General features: G+C 46.1%; 1 protein-coding gene across 1 annotated transcript in view; it reads right to left on the bottom strand.

Moving 5' to 3' along the window:
* The window catches only part of LOC111161795 (mucin-16-like), a 78,767-nt gene that overhangs the window by 47,357 nt on the left and 13,316 nt on the right, over positions 1-18,094 (bottom strand). Inside the window, exons 6-22 of the mRNA XM_022525756.1 lie at positions 17,779-17,795; positions 17,021-17,194; positions 16,859-16,926; positions 14,238-14,423; positions 13,872-13,998; positions 13,620-13,623; positions 11,395-11,430; positions 10,249-10,379; positions 10,077-10,144; positions 8,904-9,076; positions 6,016-6,051; positions 5,707-5,772; positions 4,459-4,583; positions 4,297-4,364; positions 2,089-2,319; positions 1,509-1,544; positions 1,239-1,304 (exon numbers count right to left, since the gene is read on the bottom strand). Of these exons, the coding sequence (XP_022381464.1) occupies positions 1,239-1,304; positions 1,509-1,544; positions 2,089-2,319; positions 4,297-4,364; positions 4,459-4,583; positions 5,707-5,772; positions 6,016-6,051; positions 8,904-9,076; positions 10,077-10,144; positions 10,249-10,379; positions 11,395-11,430; positions 13,620-13,623; positions 13,872-13,998; positions 14,238-14,423; positions 16,859-16,926; positions 17,021-17,194; positions 17,779-17,795 (1,612 nt within the window). The remainder of the gene's footprint in view (positions 1-1,238; positions 1,305-1,508; positions 1,545-2,088; positions 2,320-4,296; positions 4,365-4,458; positions 4,584-5,706; positions 5,773-6,015; positions 6,052-8,903; positions 9,077-10,076; positions 10,145-10,248; positions 10,380-11,394; positions 11,431-13,619; positions 13,624-13,871; positions 13,999-14,237; positions 14,424-16,858; positions 16,927-17,020; positions 17,195-17,778; positions 17,796-18,094) is intronic.

The following is an 18,094-nucleotide window of genomic DNA, read 5'->3' as shown; positions in this document are numbered from 1 at the left end:
TAGTTTATAAATTAAACTTTATCATGGGCATGTATGCATAGGAAAACACATGTACATATAGGAGCCTGTACTTTCCATGGTTTCGGGCATCCACTGGGGGTCTGGGAACAAATCCCCCATGGATAAGAGGGGACCACTCTTCATTTCCTCATACCTTCATTTCCTCAACTATAAAATGGGGGAATAGCTTACTTTGTAGAGAAATTTTTAAGGTTAACTGGCTGCTTGTTAAAAGAGTTAGTATGTTTTAAGGGCACTGTGCTGAGTGAAAAAAGCCAGTCCCCAAAGGTCACAGGCTATATGATGCCATTGACACAACATTCCCAAAATAACAGATTAGTGGTTGCCAGGGTGAAGCTGGGTGGGTGTGATGGTAAAAGATCTTTGCAGTGATAGAACTGCTCTGTACCTTGACTGCAGTGATGCTTACAAAAATTTGCCTATGTAATAAAATGCCGCAGACCCACACATGCGCATGTGGACACGTGCGCATGCGCAAGTGCACGCCCACTCGTGTCCACGTAAAACCAGTAACTTCTGAAATCTGAGGTCTGTAGGTTTTCACATTTAATTTCCGGGTTTTGATATGATACTATAGTTATGTAAGATGTTAACCATTGAGGAGAAATTGGGTGAAGCCTACAGGGAACTCAGTACTACATTTTGCAGTTTCCAATGAATCTTTATTGATCACAAAAATGAAATGAAAAATTAAAATAAAAAAATTAAAAAGAATACTACGCAGTGTGGCGTGTTTAGGTGCTGAATAACATGGTTATCTTTTATCATTAATTATAACTGCATATTCAGTTCCAGTCTCTCAATACACTGGAACTCGGTGAGGGGAGGGACCTCACCTGACAGAGCACCTTCCCCCCCTGCCTGGCCCAGGTCACATGCCCTGTCATGTGCCCAGTATGACAGTATCCGTCATACTGTATTCCCTGCTAGCTCCAGGGATGTGTGCTTCCATATGTTTTCATTCAACCTTCACAGCGACCTTGTGAAGTATGGTTATTCCACTTGGCAAGTAAAGACATTGAGACACTGAGAGGGTCAGGCAATTGTCCAACGTTGACACAGCTGGACAGATGAGGAGGACACAGTCTCTGCTTTTGAGGAGTTCAGACCAGGGGAGCCCATGGTAGCTCCAGATTCCCTCACTGCAGCTTTTCTCTATAACTTCCAGATCTAGCTTTGAGCTTCCCTACAAGGAGCTGGAGAGACAAGTTGCCTACCTGTGTAGCTGGAGAAGTGGGTTGGCACCACCGAGGTCCTTGGAAAGAGCATGGGGGTCACGGCAGCTAAGGATAAACAGTCTGGAGTAAGAATGGCGATTCTGAGTGGGGTGTCCTTCTTATCCATCTATAGCCACTGAATGTAGGAAGAACTGGGTAAGACTGCCAGGTCTCCTGGCTTCTTCTCTGCCCCAGGCCCTGGAGTAGGGGGGTCAGTGGTTGTTCACCAGGAGCTCAGATCATATGGTCATTAGGGCTGTGGGTACTCACCACTGGGTGTGGGGGCCGAGGTCCAGTGGTTGTAACCTGAAATGAGAAAAGGAGACAGAACTGGAATGCAGGCATGGGAGGGAGGTCCAAGATGTAGACTCAATCCCACCAGCCCCTACCCCCAACAAAGACTTCAAGTCTACACAGATCAACAATTGTGATTCAGGGGTAACTCTTATCTTCTTCCTAAAAGGCTGAGAAATCAAAGATCCAGTCCCCTGTCTTCATGAGCTTACAATTTATTTGGGAAGATAAATATACCAGTGCTTCTAGAAATGGGTTTGCCAACTGTGCTTTTCAGGGTCCTGAAGGGATTTTGAGACGTTGACAGGAAGAAAGATGGCCAGACGCTTGAACTGTCATTGACGGCAGCCCAAGGGATATCCTCTTTCATCAGTCTAGATAAAGACTTTGTGGCCCAGACAAGTATATAAATCACAGCCCTGAAATGCAGGGATACAAAGGGAAGGAGGGGGTTTGCAAACTGGAAGGCCTCTGGGGGTCCTTGACTCATTAGGGGACATTGCTCAGGTGGGAAATGATACATACGACAGGCCCTGTGGCCAAGTGGAGAGCCCACATCCCTTCCTGGGGGCAGATTCTCTGCTTCAACTGGTGGTTACAAAAAGGTTGCTCACCATTGACACAGAGGCTGTTCTTGTCCAGGGTAAAGGAGCCCAGCTGGGTGACACCATGGGTCTGCTGGCTCAGCTCCCAGTACAGCTTCTCTCTGTTTAGCTTAGGGCCCGCAGGGTCAGGATGGTAAGTACAAACAGCATCAACTCCGGTAGCTATTCCCTTTTTCTCAGGCCTGGGCGGGGAATGACATGGGAAAGAGAAGGTGGGGATTCCAGACAAGGGTCCTGAAAAGCCTCCCTGAGGGAGGGGACAGTGAAAGCTGGAGGACTGGTGGGCAACCTGGAATGGCCTTGGTACTGGAGGGGGATTGGAAATGAATAGGACGACCAAGGTCCCAGAGCACAGAGGATGCAGCATCTCCGAATGCTGATGTTTGTGCTGAGATCTGAGATGAAAATCATAAAAAGTCAACATATCCACTAACAGGCGCATGATGGAGGAGACTCAGACAAGGTGAAGAAAAAAAAAAAAAAGCAACGTCAAGTTGCTTAAATCCCAGCTCTGCTGTTCAGTTGCTGGGTGACTCTGAGTAAGTCTCTCATCCTCTCTGGGTCTCATTTTTTTCATCTATCAAATGCAGGACAGACCTCATAGCACTAGTGAGTACTCAAGAAAAGATAGCTATTTTTATTAGGCATTAATAGGTCCAAAGTTTTGGTGTGAATGGACCTTGCAGTGAGAGAGACTGAGCCTTTTGAAAGAAACAGTGAGGCCAAGCAGCCAGCCTAGGGTGGAGATGGGCATGAGCCTAAGCGGCATCCCAGAGCCAGAGAGATCTCAAGGCCAGTGGAAAGGGAAGGCACAGCATCATGGTGGAGAATAGTGGCGTCTTTGGAGCTGAGGGCATTCCATCCTCAGACAAAAGGCCAGTGACTGGGAAATCTCACACAAGAGCTAAGGTGACCCGAGTGTACACGTTGGGAGTATTCTCAGCACTTTGGTCTAGGAAAGGTCATGAATAATTCACTACATGGTCTCTATATGTTAGTTCCTTTGCTAAGCACCTTCCATTTTGATCCTCATTACGCTCACACAACTGGCCACAAATTCTTCAATCAGAAGTGGAGTCTGTTTCTCCACCTCTTGAATCTGGACTTGGCCACAGGACTGGCACTAGCCAACGGACATTCACAAGGCTTGGAAAGCATGTACACAAAAGGGCTTGTCATTTATTGCTGCTCTGGGGACTCTGAGCATGTGAATGAGCCCAAGCTAGCCTGCTGGAGGATGAGACAACACGGGGGAGAATCAAGGTATCCCAGCCAGCAGCTGACAGCAGGTGCAGGAATGAGCCTTGTTTGAGATCAGGTGAGCCAGCTTAGGCAGGAGAATCTCCCAGCAGAATCCCAAACAAATCACCATCCAAAAGAATCACTGACTACATTTGTTGTGCAAGGAAGCAAACTGAGACACTCCAATTGATAGGTGAGGAGGCTAGGCACAGAGATGCTAAGTAACTTGGAGAGGTCACACAGCCTTGAAGTAGGGGAGCTAGGCTTGTCAGACTCTAGCTAAAACTATATAACCACTGTACATACTACTCAGTGATCCCAAGTCTACTTCTGAGAGGTCAGAAAGCAGGACTTGGTCATTGCCAGGGGACAGTATAAGGGAGGGCTGGCTAGGTATTCAGGGCAAGTCAATCATTAGCTAAAATGTGACATAAACAGGAGAGAGAATCATGCATCCCCTAGAGCAAGGTTTCTCAACCTTGGCATTGTACATATTTTGGGTCAGATCAATCTTGGCCCTGGGAGACTGTCCTCTGCCTTGTAGAATCTTAAGCAGCATCCCTGACCCCACTCGGTAGATGTCAGTAGCAACTTCTACCCTTGAGGTGTGACAACAGATAATGTCTCCAGACATCGCTGCCCTGGGAGGGAAATCACTCCTGGCTGAAAACTAGGGCTCTCTTGTGGTAAAGCCAGCATGACTGACTAGTTGTTTTCTTGATGGGTCCCAGAAGGATGATCTTTCTGAAAAGTTCAACCTTGTCACCTGGGAAGGAGAGTCTGAGAGGATCCTGCATTTTCTGGTTAGAAACACAATGTGACACAGATGGGTCAAGCTGTCCCTGGGAAGGTGGCCCAGCTCATGGTGCCCCCCAACTCCCTACACATTGCCTGCATGTGGACCCTGGAGTTCTCACCTGAGCAAGGTCAACCTGCAGCCATAATAGAGAGGCCCAATACTGCTGTTCTGGAACAAGGGTTTGAGCTGGGGATGAAAGACGTGTGGGTCAGTAGACAGGCCGAGGGGCTGGGCAGAACAAAAGTGGGCACTGGAGGGTAGGCATTGGGGGGACTTTCACCAGACGATTCAAGATCCTCTCTGTGGAATTGAATAGCTGAGATCCTGGGGATCCCATGTCCTCTGTGTAGCGCAGGCTGGTGATGGTGAAGTTGAGGGTGAAGGGCACCAGAGACAGGCTCACACCTGCAGCCAGAAAGGGAGAGAGCGGGTTCACTATGACCTCTGGCTGGGATGGCTGTAAGCGGCAGATCCAGGGTTATCACCCCGTCTGTGTCAGCTTTGCATCCAGCCAGACTTACAGATGGGGAGGGGCCTCTCTACGGGATGGATGCTTTCCACCTGATGTTTCTAAAGGCAAACCTTTGGTAGACATTTTGGGTGGGGGGTGGGGAGGAGAGGAGCAGAGTCACTCTGCTGCCCCCTGGGGGTGGAGATCTTGCACAGTCTTTTTTTTTTTTTAAACTTTTATTTATTTTTTTAAATTTTTCAGTGTTCCAGAATTCATTGTTTATGCTCCACACCCAGTGCTCCATGCAATACGTGCCCTCCATAATACCCACCACCAGGCTCACCCAACCTCCCACCCCCCGCCCCTTAAAACCCTCAGACTGTTTCTCAGAGTTCACAGTCTCTCATGGTTCGTCTCCCCCTCCAATTTCCCTCAACTCCCTTCTCCTCTCCATCTCTTCTGATTTTGCCATGAGAGAATGTGCGGCTGCTGGAGTGGTCAAGCCTGTTCCCTGTGTGAGTGACTTCTGCCTTAGTTCCATTAAGCCATCTTTGGAGATTGGAGTATAGGTGGACTGATCACATCTCCTGGTGTCCCCTGGACAGTCATATGGCTCTCATATAAATATTAATTTCAACCTTCCCTTTCTTTGTCAAAAGTGTCCCCCAAACCAATGAAACAAACAAAAAACCAACTATATGGTCATCCTGGGGTTAGGGTATGAAGAATCCAAAGGCCACAGGTCTGAACCTGTGGGATGAAGAATCAAAAGGCCACAGGTCTGAGTGACTATACCCTTTACAAATTTCATCTGAAGAACACCAGTTGTGTGCTAGCCTTTGTACCAGGCACTTTATCTCAGTTTACCCTCACCACAATCCTGAGAGTGATCCCCAGGAAGGGCTAGTAGAAAGTCCACACAGAGGTTAGGACACTAGAAGAACAGACAAGTATCTGATGTGGCCAAAGCTTAGAGATTGAGAAGACAGTGAGTAGAACAGGCTGAGGCCAGGTGGCTGAGGGCAACCAGACCATGGAGAATTGAAGTTTCACAGGTCCCAGAGAGCAGACTCCTACCTGTAGAGCTGAGGGTGGGGGACAGAGTTGTGGAAGATTCGGGAGAGAATGTGGAAGTCACTGGAGCTGAGAAAAAAGAATATGGGAAAAATTATTAAGTCTCATCCTGAAGGAATGTGGACAGAAGCTGTTCATTAGAATTTGGGCTTTTGTTTGGACTCAGAGCAAAACCCTGGGTGGGTTGGGGGCTCCTCTGAGTCTGTGGCTGGACACTTAGGGAGGGAGCATCGGCAGCTTCTTTCCAGAAGAATGTGCTTTGGGGAATAAGGGTCCACTGGGCACTGAAATTTCACAGTCTCGAATACTCACTGCTGGTGGTAGGGGTCCAGTACCGATGGTTATAACCTGCAGAAAGGAGTAAAGGGCTGTTATAATGGGTAAGAGTTAAGAAGGGTGTAGAAGGTAGACCTAGAGACAAAATTCATTAACAAACTTGCTGAGATTTATAAATGAACAATAATGGCTACATTTTATTCCATGCCCTTATGTGCTTTGTCCTTTGCAAATAATGATGAACATCATCACTGTTATTATTACCAAAAGAAAAATACAATAGTAGAGCTGTCCCTATTTATTGGGAATGTACTATGCACCAGAAATAACACTAAACAACACACAACAAGGAAATGGGGAAAATTTACAAACAAGTGTGTTCATGTCCAAGTCTTTTTTTTTTTTTTTAAATATTTATTTGACAGAGAGAGAGATCACAAGTAGGCAGAGAGGCAGGCAGAGAAGCAGGCAGAGAGAGAGGGGGAAGCGGGCTTCTCGCTGAGGAGAGAGCCCGATGTGGGGCTCGATCCAGGACCCTGAGATCATAACCCTGGCCGAAGGCAGAGGCTTAACCCACTGAGCCACCCAGGTGCCCCTCATGTCCAAGTCTTATCCATGTCCTCTCAATCCACAAAAATAACTTAATCCTTGCTCTCTCAGCTTCCCGCCCTTCACTAAATTTTATAATAATATGACTTTGTCTTTCCAGCTTAATTTCTGGGTTTTCTTTTGTGTGTGTGATGTAGAAGTTGTAAAGTTGTGGCAGGTTGAGAGGGTGGTCTGTGGAGGGGAACAAGATAGAGGAGGGGGAATGTATGTGTGATTTGCAATATTAGAGGAACTTTGGAAATGGACTAGGAGAATGAACATGAGAAGAGAATTGGAGGTCAGATGGATGGTATAAAAATTGGAGTCTGAAAAGAATTGGGGAAAAGAGAATTTTTCATGAGTGTTTCTCTGAGTCATGGTCATCTTGGATGCTCTGTGAGTGGTGGGAGTAAAGACCGGACCCAGAGGGACCCTGTGATTTACTTGGGTTATTCCTGAACTCCCTCATTTTGCCACCAGGACAATCCTGCATGGTATGTGTATTTGTTCCATTCTGAAAATGTGATATTAAAGCCTTGAGAGGTTGCAAAGCATGTCCAGCATCACATAAAACAGAGATCTGTCACTCACCAATCCTCACACTGTTAACCATTGCTTTAAGGAAATCTCCAAGTTGATACAGAGGAGAAATAACTAATCAAGCATTAGATTAGATTGTTAGGCTAGAGGTCATTCATGTCCTTTATTGTCCTGAGATTGGAGGCTTTCTCTATCTGCATGGTCTGCAGTGTTGCCTTGTGGCTAGGAACTTGGGGTATAGAATCAATCCTGGGGCTGTTTGAATCTTGACACTGTCATGCATGATGGCTAAATTATCTCAGGCAAATGACTTCCTGTCTGAATGCAAATTGGCTCTCTCAGCAAAAATGGCTATAAAAACTCACAGAGTTTTGGGTAAGATTAATAGGAGATAATACAAATGAAGATTTTATCACAATTCCTGGCACATAAGAATGTTCTGGTAAGAATTAGCCACAACTGGGGCGCCTGGGTGGCTCAATGGGTTAAGCCTCTGCCTTCGGCTCAGGTCATGATCTCAGGGTCCTGGAATCAAGCCCCACTTCTGGATCCCTGCTTTTCCTTCTCACTCTTCCTGCTGCTCTCCTGCTTGTGTTCTCTCTCTGTGTGTGTCAAATAAATAAATAAATAAAATATTAAAAAAAAAAAAAAGAATTGGCCACAATTATAGTTACTCTTCTCACTGTTAGCATTGCTCTTAGGAGCATTGTGGCCAATGAGGTTGTGTACGTGGTTATTACTCATGGAGGACGTGCTCAGTATGACGTTATCTCATGAAGTGTGTATAGCTCTGACTGGCCTGTGGGAACTCAGAATACTGGTTGTCAAGATGGAGAGAATGACATGGGGTGAGGGCCAGCATGGTCCCCTGCTGCCCATTCAGAAACCTTAGCCACAGAGTTCTGCATCACCCACTTCTTTTTTTTTAATTTTTAATTTTTAAAATTTCTTTTCAGTGTACCAGAATTCATTGTTTATGCACCACACCCAGTGCTCCATGCAAAATGTGCCCTCCATAATACCCACTACCAGGCTCACCCAACTTCCCACCCCCGCCCCTTCAAAACCCTCAGATTGTTTTTCAGAGTCCATGGTCTCTCATGGTTCATCTCCCCCTCCAATTTCCCTCCACTCCCTTCTCTCCATCTCCCCATGCATCACCCACTTCTTTCCTTGGAGTCTGTACACTCCAGTTAGGCTCCTCTGGGAAGCAGTGGAAATAAGGAGGAAGAAAGATGTCATCCAGGAGGTGAAAAGAGAAAGGAAATCAGCTTCTCATGGTTTGTTAAGCACTAAAAAATGAGTCCCCAAGGAAAGGCTAGGTTTGTTGGGGCACCTGGGTGGCTCAGTGGGTTAAGCCTCTGCCTTCGGCTCAGGTCATGATCCCACGGTCTTGGGATTAAGCAGGGAGCCTGCTTCCTTTCCTCTCTCTCTGCCTACTTGTGATCTCTGTCTATCAAATAAGTAAATGAAATATTAAAAAAAAAGAAAGGCTAGGTTTGCATCAGAACTATATATACATTTGTACACAGCAATTTCTCAAACTCAGCATTATGGACAATTTGGCTTCGTTAATTCTTCATGGTGGAGGGCTGTGTTATGTATTGTGGGATGTTTCGCAGCACCCTGGTATCTACCCACCAGATGTCCCTGGTACCACTCCAATTATGACATGCCAATATCAATATCTCCAGATATCGCCAATATCCCCCGGGGAGCAGAATCAGCCCAGTATATGGTGTACCGGTATAAGGAAGTGTGGGACTAGAGACCCCAGCTGCAGCACAGACACTCACCATTGACATAGAGACTGTCTCTGTCCAGGATGTAGGTGCCCAGCTGCGTGACACTGTGGGTCAACTGACTCAGCTCCTGGTACAATTCTTCTCTGTTCAGCCTGGGGCCTGTGGGGTCAGGATGGTAGGTGCAGATGGCATCCACTCCAGTTGCTGCTCCATCCTTCTCAGTCCTAGGGTGGTGGGACATGGGAATAGAGGCCTCCTGAGATGTGGGAGACTTATGTGCTTCATTCGTCTCTCACCTTCAGGTTGCTGGCCCCGGCCCCAGTCTTGGTTTGATGATTTTTTTTTTAACTGGGTCTTGTCTGGTTCCTCATATGCATTCTTTTCTGGGACCTGTTCATCTAGGATGAGCCAAACATGTGGAGCCAAACATGTGGAAGCATCCTGGACCTTCCCCTGTCCTTGGTCACCCCCCACCCCCACATCGAAGCAACATCCAGGTCCAGCTCAACATCTCACTGGTTTCCCCACCTCTCGTCCCATCCTCACATCAAATTTTCTCATCCCTGTACCTACCAATGCACTACTTAAAATAAATGACATCACATCAAAGCTCTGCTCACAACTCCATGGTTGACCACAGATCTGAGAGAGATGCCACCCCTTGAAATACCTTTGCCAAAGTTTCTTCTGGCGAATGCTCATTCAGCTCAGGCATTACCTTCTCAAGACTGTCTCCACTTAGCTCCCTCACAATGAGCTAAAGGTCCATCCTGCAGGTTCCTATGACCTCCACATAGTGCTTTATCATTGTACTAATCCTCTTCCTATTATGGTTTTAAGTCCATATGGCTGCTGTCCTCCCTATACTGTGGGTACCTTGAAGGAAGGGCCTGTGACATTGGTGCCCTTAGCACCTGTCATAGGACATGGCCTCAGTACCTCATTTCATGTCTGCCCAATGAGTCAGGGCTGACCTTTCTGGCCAATGAGTATGAATGTTCCATGGCTCTGCTTCTCCAAGTAATTTAAGACCTTTATTTGACAGCCACCTCTTTCAGGAAGCCCTCTCTGATACACTCAGGCAGAGGGCATGCCACCCATCTGAATTCCTGGAAGACCCCAGTCATTTATGATTCTTCTAGTTGCTATGTTCAGGTCTTTTCCTTCAGGTGAACTTGCCTGTGACAGTGCAAGCCTTCGTGTTGTAAGGGAGGGAAGTCTCACCTGAGCAAGGACAGTCTGCAACCAGAGTACAGTGGGCCAATACTGGTGTTCTTGAACAAGGGACCAAGCTAGGGAGGAAGAAGAGAGAGGTGAGCAGGAGGGCCTGAGATGACTGGGCGGGGGGGTAGGGTAAGGACAAGGCAGACTGGGGAAGGCACTGTCGGGCTCTTACCAGGCGATTCAGGGCCCTCTCAGTGGAGTTGAACTTAATGGAGCCTGGGCGCCTCATGTCTGGGGTGTAGAGCAGGTTGGTGATGGTGAAGTTGAGAGTGAATGGCACCAGGTCAGGACCCACACCTGCAGCTGGAGGGAGAGAGAGGGGAGACCCATCACAGTCTTAGCCCTCACCTGTATATTAGAAGGAGGAGACTAGTGCCGTCTCTCTGTCCATAGTATCTAGTAGGTGAAGCCTGAGATATCCTATCTGGGATACCTTCCCTCCTCAGCTAGCCAAGGGAGGAGAGCTCCATGTTAGCTGTGTCATGTCAGCTCAAAAGGAAACCTCAATCTGCTCATCTCAGAGTGTCCAAAGGCTGACCTGTCATTGACATTTTGGTGGGAAGAAGGGGGGCCAAGACTTTTGTGCTCAGACTTTGGGCCACAAACCCTTGAGCAGTCAAGAAATCCAAACAGTAGTTATTTCCATGAAGGAAGTGATCATAGAGATAGAATAGAGATTAAATCCCATCTATGTGTGGAATTTCCCCATCTATGTGGGGAAATGCTACTCTATAGGAAGAGGTTTGAGCAAAAGGCTGGCCGACCTGAATCTGAAGGACAAAGAGAAATCAGGAACAGAGCTGAGTTGCCATTACAATGAGAGCAAAGGCCCTGAGGATGGAAGGATGCTTGGTCCCTGGAAGAACAGAAATGCGGCTGGTGCGGCCAGAGATGAGGGAGCAAGGGAGATAGTGGGACAGGCTGGGGCTGCATGGGCAGAAGGGTCCAGATGACAAAGGCATTCCCTAACCAGAACAGGAGTTGAACCTTCCTGGGACTCAGAGGTTAGACTCCTACCTGTAGAACTGGGGGTGGGAGGTAGAGAAGTAGGAAGTCCTGGAGAGAATGTAGAAGTCATTGGAGCTGAGGGAATGAAAGAATACAGCATGAATATACATTATTGGGCCCAATCATGAAGGAGTGAGATGATGAGAGGACAGCGCTGTTGACAGGAGCTGGCATCTCTAGTGGGTGGTCTGGAGCTGCTCTGGGGCTGAGAACCTGGGGGATTGTGGGTACTTCCGCCCCAGTCCCTGGGATCTGGTGTAGGGAGGAAGTGTCCTAGGGGTTCACAGACATCTGGGCCCTCATGACTTACAGCTGGTGGTGGGGATCCAGTACTGAGGATTATAACCTGTGGAGAGAGCCAGAGAGGAAGAGTAAGCTGATGGGAGGGGGCTAAGAAAAGTGTGAGGGGTATGACTTGAAACACTCAACATAAATCTTCTCGAGTGCTTTCTCTGGGACTCATCAACTCATTATGAGTTAACTATCTCATACTTCAGTGCTCACATCCGTGTTGTCCTCAAGATCATCAACTGCAAAGACGATGATCAAAATACCCCTCATCTTATGGGGGTTCACTAGGGGCCTGGGACAATATCAACCTCACCAAATGAGTATAGCAACAAAAACTTTATGAGAGTGTTTCCAGCCTTATTTGTGTTTTCTCCGCCAATTAAATATAACTTTTTCCTTGGTCTCTGAGTTTTTCCTACTACCCCACTCTTCAGAGACAGCATGATCTTTGACGTAGTTCCTGGAGTTCTGTAATGTTGAACTGAGATCATGAGTGTGAGAGAGTGAGGCAGACAGGCATAGGCAGGAGTCAACCAGAGAGTATAAAGTTGGAGAGGGAAAGGGAATTGGGGAAAAGAGGGTTTGAATAAGTATGGCTCTGGATCATGGACTAGCTCCTCTCTGATGCTCTGTTAGGAATGCAAGTAAAACTTAGACCTATTTTATATTTGGTGGTATGACAGTGTTTCTTCAAATGAAACTGTTCTTTGAGACTGGACCTAGTAGAAAGAGCCCTGTGGTTTACTTAGATTATTCCGGTTTTTATCTCATTTGACCTTTACAATAATCTTAAATGATGTTTTTTAAAAATTCCATTCTAAAAATAGACAATTGAAGCCTAGAGAGGTTGTGTGGCTTGCCCAGGGCCACAGGATGAGCAAAAAAACAGGACCAAGGCTTAAAGAAAGACCTATAAATCACCCAAACCCACACTGTCAGCTACAGCTCTAAGTTAATCTCGAGGACTATTGAAATATAATACAGGTTTTAATCCAGATAGAAAGACAATGTCAAAGGCAATACAGTGGAGACATATTTAATTGAGCATTACTTTAAATTGTTGTATTAGGGGCTCCTTGATATGCCTTTCCATCCTGAGATTTGAGGCTTGTTCTAGCTGGGTTCATCTGCAGTGTAGCCTAGTAGTGAAGGGGTCTCTTGGGGGCCTTAGAGCCAAATTAGGGTTTGAGTTCTGTTGCTAACACTCCTATTAACTGTCTGATCTTGGGAAAATAGATTTCCCTGCTTGAGCCTTGTTTGCTCCTCTATAAAATACACAAAATATACATAATACCTCATAGAGTGTTGGACAGGATTTGCAAAACATAATATATACAATGTTCGGGATCACAGGCATCCCTCAACAAATATTAGCCTTTAGTATAGGTGTTACTGTGGGCTTGTTACTAAGAGCATTGTTGAGGGATTTATTACTAAAAACATTGCTAACAGATCTGTTGTTTGATTCTTAGGTGGGATACAGTCTGGCTGGCCTCTGGAGGATGAGTGAAGGGCCACAGGCTATCATAACAGAGAGACAGAAGCAAATCAGTCACCACCTTGGGAACTCATAGCCTGTTGGGGAGGAGTGAAACTCCAACAGCCACTATAGGCTTGCTTTACTCTCTTCCTTCCCTGATGGCTTCATGCTCCAGTTGGGTTTCTGTGAAAGGTCACTGCAATGAAGAAGACTATGCAGGGAGCCTCTATTTTCAGACCTTGGAAGTTGTCCTGTGAGCACTAGGTGTTGTATGAAAGTGTTGAATCACTATCCTGTACACCTGAAACTAATAAAACACTGTCTGTTAACTAACTAGATTTAAAAAAAAAAAAACTTAAATAAGATAAAAATAAATACTAGTAGGGAGTTGGGGAAAATTGGAGGGGAAGATGAACCATAAGAGACTATGGACTCTGAAAAACAATCTGAGGGTTTTGAAGGGTCGGGGGGGTGGGAAATTGGGTGAGCCTGGTGGTGGGTATTATAGAGGACACGTATTGCATGGAGCACTGGGTGTGGTACATAAACAATGAATTCTGGTACACTGAAAAGAAATTAAAAAAAATAAACAATTAAAAAATACTAGTAGGACTTAGAGACAAATTAACTGACCATGGAATGTAGTGAAGACAAATTTATCAGCATTCATGAGAAGGGTTGTAACAGAAAAGGTGAGGATAGGCAAAGGAAGTGACATCAGCAAATAAAACTTCACATTAATGAAATTTTCAGAGATAGTTTACCATACTGAAAGCACACAGGGTAAAATGCTAGAATCAGATCGAAACTTAGAAAGTAATATGACAATTCACCCTTGCATAGAAAAAGGTATTCTCTGTATTGTAAATCATGTGAAAAAAGAAGGTTCCTAAGAATTTCCACCCCCTAAAACTTTTCATTCTCAAAGTTTCTAATATTTAAAATGACAGGGTACAGAATAAATATTAGTTTTATAAGAAAGAAAGAAAGGAAGGAAGAAAGAAAGAAAAAGAAAAGGAAAGGAGAAGAGGAAGGAGGAGGAGGAGGAGAAGGGAAGGGGAAGGAGAGGAAAAGGAAGAGGAAGAGGAAGAAGAAGGAGGAGGAGGGGAGGAAGGAGAAGAAGAAGAAGGGGAAGAAGAAGAAGGGGAAGGGGAAGAGGATGAGGAAGGAGAAGAATGAGGGAAGGAAGGAAGGAAGGAAGGAAGGAAGGAAGGAAGGAAGGAAGGAGGATGGAAGGAAGGAAGGCTGCTTTGTTGGTGTTCTGATGGAAGAGAATTTCCCTATGAAAATTCTAGGTTGGCCCAAAACTATGAACACAGGTCCTGAGAAATTTCACTTCAAGGAGATCCCATCTGGGGCTCAGGAGGAGACTCCAATAGCAATGGAGGTACTCACCATTGACACAGAGACTGTCCCTGTCCAGGGTGTAAGGGCCCAGCTGAGCGACACCACGGGTCTGCTGACTTAGCTCCCAGTACAACTGCTCTCTGTCCAGCCTAAAGCCTGTGGGACCTGGGTGGTAGGTGCAGACCGCATCCATTCTGGTGCTTGTTCCATCCTTTTCAGCCCTGGGAAAGGAAGGACACGGGAATAGGGATGTTCCGAGACACTTGAGGTCCGGTCACTCTTGACGATTGTACCCCTTGGTGTTTATGTTAGCGGTCTTCTTGGGGTTTCATCTCCTGTCTCAAACATATCTTTTTCTCTTTTATTTGGGGATCCAGACCTCCCAACCTTAAGTGTTCTCCAGGGCTACTCTGCACCTAAGTTTCTTCTTTCATTTCCCAAACCTTTTATTAATTGGTTCATGCTCATTGTTTCAAGTACCAGCACCTAGTACAGTCCCTGTCCACGCAAGAATGTAAGTACAGATAGCGTCCTCTCCAGGAGCTGAGTCCTGCTTGGGCCATAAGATTGGGGGTGTGTAGCTCCCAGGGAGGAAATGAGAATCCTGAGCCCCAGGATTCCCAGCATGTGAAGGGAACAGCAAAGGACAGAAGACCTTGGAGGAGGTGAGTGAGGCATTTGTGACATTGTGCAAGAACCATCATGGAGCCTGAAGGGAAGACTTTGTTTCAAGTTGGTGGATCCCAAGGCTGAGGTCAACCCCTTAAGAGCACCTTTGGAGTAGGCAACCAAGTTTAGAGAAAAACAGAGAAAATGAATTAAGAGGTGAGGAGGGACAATGTGGTTCAAAAATACTTAAAAATTTTTTTTTATTTTTTAAAAGATTTTATTTATTTGACAGAGAGAGAGAGAGAGAGAGAGATCTCAAATAGGCAGAGAGGCAGGCAGGGGCTGGGGGAGCAGAGAGCCTGCTGAGCAGAGAGCCCAATACAGGGCTATATCCCAGGACCCTGAGATCACGACCTAGGCCAAAGGCAGAGGCTCAACCCACTGAGCCACCCAGGAGCCCCTCAAAAATACTGTTCTCCTGAATTTAAGCTGAACCTATAGTGATTGACCCAAAGCAGGGACCTTACGGGAAGAAAGACCCTCTTTTTCCTTTGCCTGGGAATTCTTGCTATTGTCCATGCTATTTAAAGCATGGTTCTCAAAGTGTGGCCCAGGGACATTATTGTAACTTTTATTCTCTCAGGAGTATACTGTGAAATGTTCTCCAGAGGCCACAAAGTGAAATACTACAAATACTAAATGCAGAAGTAGATATCGTACTGTCTTTTCCTAAACCAGACATTAAAAAGATCTGCAAAAAATGTAAACAGTGGCTCTCTTCTTGTTGTGCTTTTTTTGTGGGGGGGGTGGATATTGCTATTGTTCATAAAAACTGTTATTTGTGTTAACATGTGATAGATTCATTACTTTGAATAAATTAATGAGTACATATTTATAACATTTGTTTTAATTTCTAATTCAGTAAATACGAGCAAATATAACCCTCAAGTCCAAAGGCTCATTGGAGTTTTGAGTCCTTTTAAGGATGTAAGTAACATGTTGAGCCCAGTGACTTTGAGCACCACTGTATTGTGGTTAACAAGAGAGACTCAAAAACTAGAACCTCTGGGTTCAAATCCCAGCTCCTCTCAAGGAAACTACTCTGAGCCCCAGTGTTCTGTTTTTACAATGTGAGATAATACTCATGTTGTTGTAAAGCTGAAATGGATGAAAACACGTACATCACTTAGATTGGGGGGGCATTATCATATGGGTAATATTATCTTATTGGTTCCCCCGTCTCATGGGGAGATGGGGGCAGGTGAGGTGGGTGGAGCTCATTTAGGATGGGTTTGGTCTACAATATTCCAGGGACCTCTTCTCGTGAAGCCCCGTGAGTAGAGGACCCACCTCTCCGGCAGGATGACCGGTACTGGCTGAATGCAGTATCCCAAGGAGAGGTCATAGGGTTGTGACATGTAAGGAAAGAATTCTGAGCCCACTGACCTCAGAGGACGCCAAATGGGAACAGGCAGAGAGGAGAAAACAGGCCATTTCTGTAGGGTTCAGGTCTATTTAGGGCTTTTAAAATTGCAATATATCCTAAAAACAACACTTGGTTTGTTTTCCCCTTTGGTTCTACGGAACATCCTCTGGGAAGGTCCCTATCTCTTTTCAAGGAATATACTGCAGAATTGAAGTGTCCAGAGTTTGTCTCCAATAGGGTAGATAGGAGCTGGGGCAGGGAGAGTGTCAGGGATTCTGGGGACATTGTTGGCAAAGATACTACACTGGCTAATACTATGAGATCCCACGGAGTGTTCACAATTGGCCAGGCATTGTGATGAATGATTAATAACCCCAATAGTAAGGTACTAGTATTACCACTACTTTGTAGATAAAGTGATTGAAGAACAGAGAGGTTATGCAACTTGCCCATGATCACAGACCTAGCAAATGGGGGAGCAAGGGTTCAAACCCAGACACTTTGGATTCACCTTGATATGCTGCGTCTTGGCATAAGGCCCAAGGCCGTGGTTGACTGGGATGTGAGGGAGCAAGAAGAGAGAGAATTGGGTTTCCCTAGGTGCTTTGGAGGATGCCTTACCTGAGCAAGGTCAGCCTGCAGCCAGCATAGAGGGAACCAATGCTGCTGTTTTTGAACAAAGTCCTGAGCTGGGAACAAAGGAGAGGGTGATGAGCTGGAAGGGCCAAGACTTTGGGGTGTGGCAGGCTTGGGACAAGGTAAGCATTGGCAGGGGGCTCTCACCAGGTGCTGCAGGTTTCTCTCAGTGGCATTGAATATCTCAGAGCCTGAGTTTTCCATGTCCTCTGTGTAGTACAGGTTGGTGACGGTGAAGTTGACAGTAAAAGGAATCAAGAAAGGAACTGCAGCTGTGGTGGTGGGAAGAGAAAATGAGCCCAGTCCTAAGTCAGGCCTGGGCTGGGGGTGGAAGGGAAGGCTCCAAGGGCACATGTTAACTCCAGCACAGAGCTGGGGTTTGGCCTAGACTGGCCTGCTGTTCAAGACCCTCCCACATAGGGTGAGCAACCATCCCATTTTTCCCAGTATGACGTGAGTTCCTGGGATGCCGACGTCCAGGTGGAAAAGTGACACAGTCTTGGGAAACCAGGATGAGTTGGTCACCCTACTCCCACTTCCCCTTCACTCTTACCATTTCAGTACACAGTAGCATCTGCCTCTCTTCAACTTGGGGGAATGAACAGGCCCAGGGAGTACCCCCACTAGCAATGATTGATGGGAGTTGGTGGGTAAACACCCCAGCTCCCTTATTCGCCCCCCTCCCCCTGCAGAGAGGATGACTCCAGAGTTCCTGTTCTACACATTCTCCCAGGGGCCCCTCCAGCCTCCAGAACTGTTAAATTTCTGATGTTCAAGGTACCCAGTGTTTGGAAGTTCATTACTGTTGCCCTAATGAACTAATACATCACATGACTGAGCAGTTCTTTCTCTAGGTATGCATCCCAAAGAACTGGAAACAGGGGCTCAGATACGTGCACACCCACATTCATAGCAGCATTATCTGCAGTAGCCAAAAGGTGGAAACAGTCTGAGTGTCCATCAACAGATGAACAGACAGATAAAATGTGGTCCATCCTTACAATGGGATATCATTCATCTGTAAACAGAAATGAAGTTCTGATTTCTGATACACACTATGACATGATGACATTGTGCTCAGTGAAATAAGCCACACACACACACACACACACATACACACACACACACACTGTGTGATTCCACATATACGAGATATTTAAAATAGGCAAACTGACAATAGAAGTGAATTAGAGTTACCAGGGGCTGAGAGGAGTGGGGAAG

This window comes from Enhydra lutris, unplaced genomic scaffold, assembly GCF_002288905.1.
Source record: "Enhydra lutris kenyoni isolate GAN:26980312 unplaced genomic scaffold, ASM228890v2 scaffoldscaffold86, whole genome shotgun sequence".
Classification (NCBI taxonomy): Eukaryota; Metazoa; Chordata; class Mammalia; order Carnivora; family Mustelidae; genus Enhydra; species Enhydra lutris.
Note: the sequence above shows the minus strand (reverse complement) of the source record. Positions and strands in the feature narration are given on the sequence as shown.